The sequence below is a fragment of the Perissodus microlepis genome, chromosome 22, assembly GCF_051167445.1.
Source record: "Perissodus microlepis isolate ML-2025 ecotype Zambia chromosome 22, ASM5116744v1, whole genome shotgun sequence".
In the NCBI taxonomy this organism is placed as follows: Eukaryota; Metazoa; Chordata; class Actinopteri; order Cichliformes; family Cichlidae; genus Perissodus; species Perissodus microlepis.
The window spans coordinates 1,779,137-1,791,660 of NC_140481.1; the positions used below are offsets into that span (position 1 = coordinate 1,779,137).

The following is a 12,524-nucleotide window of genomic DNA, read 5'->3' on the forward strand; positions in this document are numbered from 1 at the left end:
AAGGTTTTGGTTTGATGACCTCAGGTTACGAGTGGAGGTATGTGTACAAATCACATCAGCAATGGGGGGGGGGCTGTCCCTGTAATGGTGTAAAAGTTTTAAAATGGGACCTAAATCTGATTGGTAGCCACTGCAGCGACTTTAACACAGGGGTCATACAAGCTCCCTTGTTCAAGCCGGTCAGCAGCCTCGCTGCATAGCTTTGAACAACCTGTAGACGAGCTAGCCCTTTCTTGTTTAGACAAGTAAACAGACTGTTACAGTAGTCCAGTCTTGTAGAGACAGAAGCATGTATTTACTTGTTGACACGATGGATCGAAGTTATGAAATGTTCCTCAAGTGAAAAAAGCAGGTTCTGATTTAAATGTCCCTCCAAAGAAAAAGCTTCATCAAAAACAACACCCAGGTTTCTAAGGTTATGCTTCTGTGAGGAACCTAAATCACCCAGATGCTGTTTAATATCAGGTATTGCACTGTCTGGTGCAATAATCAAAGTTTCTGCTTTGGCCGGGTTTAGCTGTAAGCAGTTATTGTTCAAACATTGTTTAATGTTGGTTAAACAATCTGGTTAGTTTGCAGTTGGTTCTCACTGGGTAATCTGGTTTCCTCCCACAGGTAAAAGTCATGTAGTTATTCGAGTTAGGTTAATTGGTGATTCTAAACCTGTTGTTTGTCTCTATGTGATAGACTGGTGACCTGTCCAGGGTGGACCCTGCCTCTTACCCTATCACTTCTGGGTTATGCCCCAGCCCCCCTGCAACCCGGATAAAGCTAGTAGGATGGCTACAGTGGAAGTTGTTGTAAAGTGGAGACAAAACCATTTATGTTAGCCAGACTCTAGACTTTGTTGAACATTATGTAATATGAAGACAACATGTAGTATTCAAGTGACCAAGTAGTATTGAGGTAAAAGTTATTGAATAGTGTTGGAATAAAGTGACAAAATTGTGAAGGATTAAAATATTCCAAGAGCTCAACTTACTTCATTTAAACATGTTTCAATCACGTTTCATCAACACAAAATGCACAGGTTTATTGATTATGAATAAGTTGTGTTGATTTAACTAAGTTGTTTAAGTTTATGCCAAAGCAAAGCAAACGTGTGCAACCAATGTCCACTATTGAATTAACACGTTCTTTATTTCAGTGTGAGACTGTGCGCTTACTTGGGGTTTCTAAGGTAAAAGTAGAGTTGGAGGCAGAGCCTTCAGTTTTCAGGCCCCTCTTCTGTGGAACCAGCTTCCAGTTTGGATTCAGGAGACAGAAACTATCTCTACTTTCAAGATTAGGCTTCAAACTTTCCTTTTTGCTAAAGCATATAGTTAGGGCTGGACCAGGTGACCCTGAATCCTGTCACCAAAGCACACGGGGGGGGTCATATGACTATTGGGGTTTTCTCTGTATTCTTTGCATTACTGCAGAGTCTTTACCTTACAATATAACGCACTTTGAGGCAGTTGTTGTGATTTGACACTGTATAAATAAAACTGAATTGAATTGCTTTAATTCAGCCACACTGGAAAGCTTTCAATCATTAGAGGCCATTTTAAGGTCATGCTAATGTTAATGTTGGCAATAAAAACCAAGGCAGGGGGTTTAAGCACAGTTTTAAAGATAAAATACTTTTTATGAAAGTCTGATCGATTGAAAGTTTGACCTTCTTGACCCTGATGACGATTTCAGAGGTCCAGTAAAATCATATTAGACTTCCCTACAGCACTTTTTGGGAATGCTGAAAATACACAGCACACTTAAAGAATCATAGTTTCGAAGAAACATCACAGAAAGACTGAGCAGTGTGAAACAACCTGTAATTGGAACAATTCCTTCAGCTCCTCATCTCGAAAATGGGAACCACCACCCCACCAGTCTGCCTCATCGCAAGTAGTGTCCCCAAGCATGGAGGTTGGAGACAAGACATTGTGCCCAACAAAGAAAATGTCTTTGTTGCACCAAGAAAGCTCAACAGAAACTGGTAACAGCACACAGTCACAGCCATTTCTATGGCAACAGTTGCTATAGTCGAATATAGTCCTAGGAGCTCGCACACAGTGTACAAGCAAACATACTCACAACCACCTACATGCTGCATGTAGACTTAGCTGCAGCCCATGCAGCTACATAAGGCCCAGTGATCTGCCAGGCCTGTGCTCATGTCTTTCAAGAGCTGGCTCTCTGTCACAACACGGAAATTACCAAATTTATGGTTCAGAGTGCAAAAGCGGGTGAAGGAGTGAGGAAGTGTGAGTGGGGGTGGAGACAAAACCATGAACTGCTACAGTCTATGACCTACAATACTGTATTAATGAACACACATTCTAACAATCACAAGATTTTGTAAATGTGCTTTCTTGCCTGTCGTCAAAATATGTGCAACACTTGCCACCGATGCTGTAGTCTTTATTATTAATGCAGAACTCAGTCGAGAACATGCCAACTTACCCGCAGGTTGATCTCCCGCATCCTCTCCTGACGCAGTTTTGACAGATTGGTAACTCTGGACATAACGCACTTTCTCAAGACCGACTGAAAAAGCAGTGAGCAAGTCAAAATCAAATATTCAGTTTGAAAGTTTGTATAGTTTTCTGTAAATCATTCAATTCTCCATCAAAGAGAAAAAAGAATAGTCTGTCCTCACTAGCCAACTGCAGTGTGTTTCTGCTTTTAGTGAAGTGACTGTTCCTGTGAGAAATCTGACTTCTGAATCATCACCGCCCCCTCACACTCACACACATACGCATCCACACACACACGTACACAGTGTTCGTCCGTCTGTGAAATTTTAGTATAGACTACATTTGCTGTTTGCTGAGCAGCAAAATGAAACCATTTTAAAAACGTGAAATTTTACAATAGCTACCAAGACGATGAAAATATGTAAAACTATTAACGATTAAATTTATAAACGTGTTTGTAAATAAAAAAATTATGGGAGTCAAACAAGCAGTTTCACACATGAACCTGTTTGTTTGAACAACGACCAGTGACTGTGTGATCCACTCACCTGTAATTGGCCCTTACAGATGATCACACAGTCACAAAGTTTGGATTACTGGTGTTGTACACGCATCATGACACATGTTTAGGAGTTTTTTGTTTGTTTTTTAACAAAAAAGGATTTTTTTGTTCGCGCAATTAAATGCCCAGACAAGGATGTAGGTGTTTCCTGTAGGACAGTTATAAAACGCACTGCATTTACATCTCCAACATATTCACATCGCTACCCACGCCTGTGTTAGGTGCAGCGTGTCCATATGGTGCTCGGCAGTGTATGCATTTACACAAGGTGCATTTTAGTCCATCGGGTATGCAGTGAAGGTACCGTGTGCTGGCTGGTAGGTTTCACACTTCAAACATGGACATATATGTATGTGAGCACATCCCATATTAACATATGGCGCAACATGTAATAATGGAAAAAAATAAATAACAACAGTTATTTATCCAAGTATTGACTGCACTGTTAGTATACGTTTCCCTATTCCTTCAGTGGACTTATTTTACTATGTTACTATGACCACTGACCATAGTAGCACAGTGCAGGTCTGCTGAACCTTTGGCACTCAGACAACTTGTTTTTTGTTTGTTTGTTTTAAACTGAAGTTATTTTTGTTAGGAAATAATCTGTGACGCGATGACTCTGTGGACAGCAAGGCAGCTGGCAGGCTGTCAACCGTCCACCTTCACTGAAATACGTATCACAGCTGACATTACAGTAGCACTTATAGTAGTAATAATTATTCTGTTCTATTCTTTTCTATTCATATAGCACCAAATCATGATAGCAGTCGCCTCATGGCGCTTTATATTGTAAAGAATGACAAGATATTTCATTATTTGCAACACAATATAAATATATTGTTTAAATTTAAAATGAACACTAAGAGTAATAGGAAAGCACCCAGTGTAAAAATTAAGGAAATTATAATTCACAGTGACTATATGAAGAATTTATGTATCGGAGTTTATGTCTCCCTCATCTCTGATAAGTATGAGAGAGAGAGGTGGCTTTATGTGAGGACAGCAGTTCAAATTTTACTCTGGGGGGGCAGAACCACAGAAAGGACGCGTTCCTGCTTACACTCCAGTCCAGTAGGTGGCAGTAATGCGACCACCATCAGGTATACGGCGGTAAAAGTGGCAGAGCAGGGCAGGAGGAAGAAGAAGGAAGCGGAAGATGAAGAAAGAAGAAAAAAATTCAGCCATCATTCTGAGGTCAACAGCCAGGGTTGATATTTTTTTTTATTATTAATGTTATAATTTAAATAATATACACTTCCGTGAACTGGAATGCGTTACAACCGAAAGCAAGACCTTCCGTAACGGCGGCTTCGCGTTTAGGCCCTTCGCTTGCTCGTTACAGAAACAGCAGAAAACCCTGTTAAGTGTCCAGTGTAACGTACTGTGTGATGCGCCTCCAGGCGGCTCGGTCATGTGTACCTGAACCTGCACCGTCAGGTGATCGAGGACCAGCTAGTCCCGTTTATTCGATTGTTTGAAGCTACATGGGGATTTGGGTTAATCAGGTATGATTCACCGAGATGGTCACAGATCAGGGCAAACGTATCGATACTGCACACCGCGATCAGCAACTCCGTGATTGGACGAATGAGGAGGGGGCGGTGCATGAAGTTTGGAACAACTGTAGGGTGGATGGAAACAAAAACATTTCTATCCTTTTCGATATCGATCGTATTCTTAATGCTAATGTTGGCAACACACCAACACAGGCATGACACCCCCCCCCCCCCCCCTGTGTTAGGTGTAGCGTGTCCATACCCCCCCCCCCCCCCCCCCTTTTAAAAGTTTGACTCAAATTTAGAGAAATGTTTAAGTGAAAAACTGCAAGCTTTCAATTCAGAAGAATGAGTATTAATCTATTTGTTAGCCTGAAGCAGCTTTTCAATGGAAAACGGGACTTTTGTCAGATGAATGCATAATGTTGTTGGACACTAAGGAGCTGGGGAGAGAAAAATAAAAACACAAAAATTCAAACATCCGTCTTTAATTTCTTTTTTCTTTTTTTTTACTTGCTATCAGTTGATACGAAACAGAGTAAATGTTTTCTACCATTTTAAAGCTGGTAGGCAGAGAAAGGAATTGACACTGACGGTCAATAAGACTAAAAAAGCAAAATAAAATCTCCATCTCGAAGCAGTAAAATGTGTTTTCTGCTAAACAACACCCCCTTCTATGATAAACTCTCCATTCTCTACTTTTTCTACTCTTTGTTTTACTTTCAGATGCCAAGACATTGTTCAGCAGGGGGTTGCAAATCCAGGGACAACCATGAGACTCGAAATGCTGGCGTCACCTTTCACAAGTGAGCACTTTACACATTATGTTTGGGTCAGGGTGTAGTAACCAGTTATTGTTTTTATTCACATTCACACGTTTAGACACATGAATGAAACAGAGGAACTCAAAAGCTCACAAATCATCTGCACATCTATATTTCTCCTGTTCTCATATTCACTCAGTAATACACAAGGCTGACGTTCAGGTCAAAATACAGTTAATATTAAGCTCTGTAAAACTGGAACCAGAAGACATGAACGGAGTTTAGCTGTAGTACTTTGTGGGTTTTATAACACAATTAGAATAATTTATTTGAGCAATACCCTCAAACGCTGAATCGCGAGGCGAGTACGCGGGTTGCCTGGTGGGAGGGAACCTGTCTGAATGTGTGTCTGATCTATGAGGTTCTGACTGAAATATAAATCTAAGTAGTTAATGTGAACCTGTGTGTATACGGACAAAACAAACACAACAGGCAGCAACAAAGTTAATTCCCATGTTATCACAAACAGATTGCATATCCAGCAGGTACAATAAGTGTGGAAAACATAACCAAATTTATTTGTAAAGGTGCTACTGACGTGAAATTCACACCAGATGTTGGTAACAACCCATCCAATCCACACATGCAAAGAAATCAAACCATAGATGTCCATAAATTAGGTCATGTGTAATAATGAGAAATGACTCAGGAAAAAGTAACGCATGAAGAAGAGAGAGAGGTGCGAAAGGCATGGACAGTCCCCAAGGGGCAGTTACCGTACAACAGAGCAGCATGACTTTGAAGAGAAGGACAGGGCATAAACAGGCAGTAAGAGTGAGATAATAAATACACAGAATATACATTATATACACACTTTTAAAATTACACGGTAATTCAGTACTTATTGTACCTGCTGTGACTGCCACTTTGACCCCATTCAGACCTTCAGCAGACATGCTCCATCACGTTGCTGTTGAGTTTTGATGCACCAGTATCTCTCTGCGAGTGGTCACACACCTGGTCCCCATCATCAAAGCAACGTTTTCAACAGGAAGTTCATGGCACGTGGTCGCAGTGAATTTGGCTGTGTCATGGTGTCCAGGTCCCCAGTGCGACTCTGGTGTTATTCACATTCAAATGGAGATGTACTGACGATGTTGTGACGTTATGTTCTTTGAAATATCTTTATTGAACTTGACCTGAAATGGAAGCTTAATGTAACTCAGACTGATGTTGTGGATGACTAGGTTACCCAAAGGAGCGGCTCGGAGAAACCTTTGGATCAGTAACTCTCACCGCGCAGACTCCTGGGATCCTCAGACGGACTTTGTCTATTTTTGTTCAAAGCACTTCCCACCCGAGAGTTTTGAGCTGAGTGGAAGCAGGTGTGTATCGACCAGCTGGACTTTCACAGATTACAGATACCACTTCAACTAAAACCAGAATTTTCTGTTATTAACTGCTGGTGTAGTTTTCAGTTATGGCAGTGTTAAGATAGCAGCCTAAGTATTTTTTTTTGACCCTTTCACACAGTGGAATCAGACGACTAAAGGAAGATGCAGTTCCTACTTTATTTGATTTCCCTCCAGCAGCCAAACACAAAAGAGCAGGAAGGCAGCAGAAAGAAGACAACATCCCTGTCAGGTAATCAAACCTCACACAGGCTGATAGTTTGTCATCATCTGTGAGCAGATTCTGAGCTCCTGAATTGAGTCATTATTTTATAGTTATTTAAACATAGTCTTTGCTTCAGTTCCCACTCTGTGAGGATGCTCTGTGAAAGAACAGACCAACTCTAACGTTCGCTTTTATTCTTCTGATTCTGTTACGGGAGCATCAGGTATACCTGCGAGTCAAAGTGCAATGATTTTTGGTGTAATTAAGCATAATAATTATTACATAATAAGTTACAATAAACTAAGAAATTGTTACTTTAGTTACCAAGTATCAGGAAAACATGAGAATTCCAGCAGCTCTCTGATTCTTGGTTCGAGCACCGAGTACGTGCTGGGGTCAGCTACATGCAAAAGACCTGAGACCAGCTGGCTGATCTAGGACCAGCTCTTTGAGGTGATGAGATGAGGGATTTACTTTAATTAAGGTTGAAGTAATCATCTGAGATGACTATAAGTGGTCACTGAATAGGGTAAATATATCCATACTGAAAAACCATAATGAGCAGGTGTTGATGAATGAGTGCCTAAAGTTTTGAACGCCAGTGGAAGGAGGCCACACCCAGCTGGGCAGCTGGGTGTGGCCTACAGTTAGCATTACATCTGTCAGCATAGCAGTCAGGGTTAAAACAGGGAAGAAATCAACCATGTTAGCATCCTGTGACAACTGTGATGCTGCATAAAGGTTTGCCACGATGATTAAAATGAACAGAGAAAAATAAATCATAAAAATAGAAATGATATAGTGAATAGAATAGAAAATAGGAAAAAATAAATGTTTAAGAAAAGATAGATGTGAAATAGTGAATGAATCTAAAGCACTCAGTAGTGACAGATGTGAGATGTTAAATGTAACAGCCTGCAGTGCTGTGAAGGTTTTGAGCCGTCACTCATTTCTTCATGTATTTCTAGAAAAACAGGAAAGGCTGCAAACATTTAAAGATGTGCAAACACACATTAATATTAGTGTTTAAAGATAACTTCTGTTTCATTCTCTGTCAAGATGGTTCCACACTGTATCAGTTATGTTGAGGTCCACAGGCCGGTCCATGACTGACAGTGTTCAGTTTATGCTTTTACTGCATTTGCAGTTTGAATAGAAATAAAAAATAATACACTCATCCATAATCTGCTAGACGGCATCAGCTGTAGTGTTAGTGGCTATTTGATTGTCCAGGAAAAACTAATTGGTCACAGTTTTTTCTGCAGGAAGAGTTCCCACTCAGGAGCACAGGATGGCACACATCAGGAGATCAACCAGCGTCACACTGCAGAAGAACCCACAGTTGAAAAGTCAGTGGGCTCCACTGAGGAGACTACTCAAGACATGCCTGGATTTTCTCAAGAAACATCAGGGTTGGAGCAGCTGTCGCAGCAAGAACTCGGTCCTCCACCTCCAGAGTCTCGACCCGTTTCCCCGTCACGTTACATGAGACGTCTGCCCCCCCCTCCAGGCTTCTACTTGTCAAAGGAGCACAGCTACGCTCAGCTCTGTCCCCTGTTGTGGAGGAGACGTTATGACCAAGTTGTAGACTGCTTGGAAAAAGCCCTACGACAACTGCATGCAGTCAGGCGGAGGGAAAGCCGTCTGCGGAGCACCGTGCTGAGGCTCCGTGATAAGCGACTAAAGCACATTCTGCTTCTGTCACAGAATGGTTGCAAAAACAGGGGAAGCTGCATAGAGGGGGGAGAAGAAACACAGCACAAAGGAGATCCTGACCTAGAGGAGAATGAGGCTAAATCCAAAGATATAAAGTTGATTGAGGACAAATGTGTTGATCAAATGGAGACAGGATGTAATTTTCTACCAGAGTCCAGTAGCTGGTCTGAGACGGACGAGGGAAACTGTTTGTACTGTGGAAAAGGGCAGGGGCAGAGTGGTGGGCATTTGGAGCACGAGGACTCACCGAACACCCAGAGAAATGTTGCAACAAGCTCCTGTGACACAGCTGAAAATGTGGATCACGTTCAGATAGATAGGCAGCAAGAAACAACCTGGAAAGAAGTAGAAACCAGTGTAACAAGTTCCCAAGTTTTGTTGCAAAATCCAGGTGTTCAGCATATAGTCTCAGCTGGAGTGTGCTTTCTTAAAACTGACGAGCAGAGTTTGCATTATCTAGGCTCTCAGCAGAAGCTGCTGCTCTCTGACAAACGCCACGGAGAGTCTGACGTGACGAGTCAGGATCTCCACCGCGACCTGCAGCACCAGCTGTTATGGTTACAGGACAGCGCAGACGGGCGGGTGATTTTGTTGACTGTCCCGACTGACGACGAGCCGCAACGTTTTGTCACGATGGAGAACGTGGCCGGTGAAGAAAAAAACGTTCTTTTGTCAGAACTGGATCTAAAAGGTGTGGAATACTTAACAGAGAGCAGCGGAGGCATGTCCAGAGTTGAGTCGTCACCGGATCAACACAGTGAGCAGAATTCAAATGGTGCGTTAGTGGAAATACGGGACGATGTCAGGATGAAACTTAAAGAGCACCTGGAGGGTTTCCACCTTCAACTGAGCACCGAGTTTAGAAACTAACAAGGATTATATATATCTGTATAATTTTAATGTGACTGCACATTTCAATCTGGCAGCAGGTTGAATGTGTTGTATGTACACAGCCCATAGATTTGGGCTCAGTCGTTGTTCCTCACACCTTTATTTAGCTAAAGCCATGACAGAGAGCCACATGATGACACTCGATATCTGTCGCACACATGAGTGCTGTGCCTCACAGCAGAGAAAGACAACAAACTAATGACCTGTGCACACCTCTCGTTTATTATTGTTTTTATGATAATGAAACAGTTCAAACTTATAGAATAACCCCAGAATCAACCTTCAGTTTTTAGTCAACATAGTATTACAGATACGATTGGTTAAAACACTAGTATACCCTTACTGCCGTGTTGTAGCAGCATAAACAGCCTCTCCTATTCTCTCTCTATTACGCCTTAAAAATGCTCACCCATCTGTGCTATCAGCCAAATCATTGAAAACACAGCTTAAATCCAAGTTCCTGGCGTTATGCTCACCCTGCTCTCGTCTCTACTTCCTCTTCTAAGCTCTACTCTTTTGCTTTGCTGAGCTGAGGTCCAAAGGTTTGCACATATTTTGCACAAATGACAGGAAACAAGGTCAGGAAGTACAAGCAGTACATTTCCCAGCTCCCACTCACCATTAAAACTTTTCAGAGATGGTAACTACTTTAATCGGTGTGACTGACTGTACATTTAGAGCTAAAAGTTCATAGATTATACTGCTGCCGTTTGTTTAAAAGACTTAAACATACAGCGGAGCTCTTTTAAGAATACAAGCATCCAGTGTATAGTAGAGAAGGGAATCTCCTTCCTTCAGGGCTGCCCCACCTGACATTACACCTGTATTAAATGCTGGCTCTCTTCCACTATGCGTTTGGTCTCGTGTCCCTCTAATCTCTTCTCTCTCCCTTTGTGCCCGATCAGTCCCACCAGAGCCTGGTTCTGCCCGAGGTTTCTTCCTCTTACAAGGGAGTTTTTCCTTCCCACTGTCACCAGGTACTTGCTCGTAGGGGGTCAACTTATTGCTGTTTTTTTTCTCCGTTATTGTCGGGTCTTTACAGTATGACGCACCTTGTTGTTGTGACTTGGGCCTGTATAGATCCAATTAAACTGAAAGTTGCTGATGGAAAGTGGGCCCTGTTATTCAAAGGTAATCCAGGAGGATTAATCTAACATGATAGACTGAAATCCTGAAATCTGGCTGTTCAAAGGAAAAAAATTGTCACCCCTTGTTAAATCATGAGTTAACAGTGTCTAACAAATTTATGGAAAGCTAGGTTCAGTTTCACTCACCAGGCCTGTTACATCAAGAAATCAATAAAAAGACAAAACAACTGATATGGCACCAAATCACACCAACAGCTGTCTTGAAGCACTTTACACTGTGAGGTAAAGACCAATGATAGAGAATCACATGACCCCTATGAGTAAGCACTTGGCTACAGTGGGAAGAAAAACCCCAGTGCAGTGAGGAGTGCTCGGACCTCAGTATTGGAGAAACCAAACATCCATCTTACTGTGTCGTGGCTTCTGTACTGCAAACAGGAGTCAGTGGTACAGAGTGTGCAGTACACAGTGGGTACATCCATCTAGTTTTGTTCTCAATGTTTTGGTAACAAAGACTAACTTTGCCTAAAAATGCCTAACAGAATAGAATAGAATGCCTTTATTGTCAGTATATGGTTGTACAATAAGATACAGAGCATCTCCTACTCAGTGCAAACATGCTGGGGGGGGGCTGTGTTATCGGTGCATGTGTGAGTTCAGGGTCGGTGCTGTGCCTCCTGGAGTCGACAATGAGCTCTTTGGTTTTCTTAGTGTTCAGTGCCAGGTTGTTTTCTGAACACCAGGCTGCCAGCTTCAGGACTTCCTCTCTGTAGTCTGCCTCGTCTCCCTTTGAGATGAGTGCGACTACCGTGGTGTCATCAGCAAACGTGATGATGAGATTGTTGTTGTGGGTCGGACTGCAGTCGTGGGTGTAGAGAGAATACAGGAGGGGGCTCAGCACACAGCCCCGTGGGGAGCCGGTGCTCAGTGTGCGAGTGGAGGAGAGATGAGGGCCGAGTCTTACAGTCTGGGGGTGGTTTGTAAGAAAGTCCTTTATCCAGGCACATGTGAGAGGAGGGAGGCCGAGAGTGACCAGTTTGGTGATGTCTGGGATGATTGTATTAAAGGCGGAGCTGTAGTCCACGAAGAGCATTCGGACGTAGCTCTGCTGCTGCTCTAGGTGACTCAGCACAGCGTGGACGGCTGTGGAATAATAATAATATAACTAATAACATGAACTTTGGAAAAAGCTTTGCACAAAGTACTCCAGTACTGCAGAGGGTGAGAGATATACATGTTTCAGTGCAAGGGAGCCTGCCAGCTGCCAACATCAGGTAACATCCAACATATCCCCTGAAAGTAGGAGGAGACCACTCAAAGTATCCTTTCTCTGCATTATTCTGGATGCTAATATTCCCAACATTGAGGTAACGTACAAAATACAAGAGCTGCTCATGTTTACATGATAGAGATCGTGTAAACTTTTTTAAACAGTGTGCATTTTACCTGTGAATTTAATTTTAGATCTACAAATATTTACTCATTTTTTTCACTCCATTGCCTAAAACAGGGACCATTTCTGAAAGGTTTTGATAGTGGAGGGGCATGCTGGGAAATGTATTCCTACACACTGTGGTAAGGGCACCAAACTGAATATGGCCCAAGGTTTTACACCTGCACACAGTCACGATGTGGGGAAAAGTTAATGAACACATGGATGGTTGTCTCTGGCTTTCAGAGATGTAGCCGGTTCTCCAGTAATATGCTAATATACTTATATCAAAGACTAACTCAGTCTTTTGCCCGGGTAACTAATAAAAACCCATCTGAAGCTTAGCACAGTTGTCAAGGCCCCGAGAGCTAAAGCTTGGTGCCAGTTTTTGCTGGTAAATTTCACTGAATGTTTGTATTTCAAAGAAATAAAGTTGCGTCTAAAGTACTCTGAAGAGCGGAGGCCGTGTGTCTGTTACTGTAGAACCTGTGGGAGGAGC

The 12,524-nt window shown here is 42.3% G+C and overlaps 2 protein-coding genes across 7 annotated transcripts in view; one reads left to right on the plus strand and one right to left on the minus strand.

Moving 5' to 3' along the window:
• The window catches only part of arhgef2a (Rho guanine nucleotide exchange factor (GEF) 2a), a 38,035-nt gene extending 35,338 nt beyond the window's left edge, over positions 1 to 2,697 (minus strand). For 2 of the 3 annotated variants that reach the window (XM_084919053.1, XM_084919052.1), the window contains exon 1: positions 2,443 to 2,696. In XM_084919053.1, the coding sequence (XP_084775179.1) occupies positions 2,443 to 2,505 (63 nt within the window). In that variant the 5' untranslated portion in view covers positions 2,506 to 2,696. Of the gene's footprint in view, positions 1 to 2,442 lie in introns of all 3 variants that reach the window. The other variant, XM_084919054.1, reaches the window with a different exon arrangement.
• A 1,447-nt stretch (positions 2,698 to 4,144) lies between these two features.
• On the plus strand, positions 4,145 to 12,479 carry thap7 (THAP domain containing 7). 4 transcript variants are annotated; one of them, XM_084919468.1, is made up of 5 exons: positions 4,145 to 4,215; positions 5,244 to 5,323; positions 6,529 to 6,666; positions 6,815 to 6,925; positions 8,164 to 12,479. In XM_084919468.1, exons 2-5 carry the CDS (start codon positions 5,244 to 5,246, stop codon positions 9,482 to 9,484), a joined length of 1,650 nt encoding a protein of 549 aa, XP_084775594.1. In that variant the 5' UTR covers positions 4,145 to 4,215; the 3' UTR covers positions 9,485 to 12,479. The 4 variants fall into 4 exon arrangements, with proteins under 4 accessions (XP_084775594.1, XP_084775592.1, XP_084775593.1 ...); XM_084919466.1 differs by having other exon boundaries at positions 4,151 to 4,228; XM_084919467.1 differs by lacking the exon at positions 4,145 to 4,215 and adding an exon at positions 4,236 to 4,526.
• Positions 12,480 to 12,524: the final 45 nt, after the last annotated feature.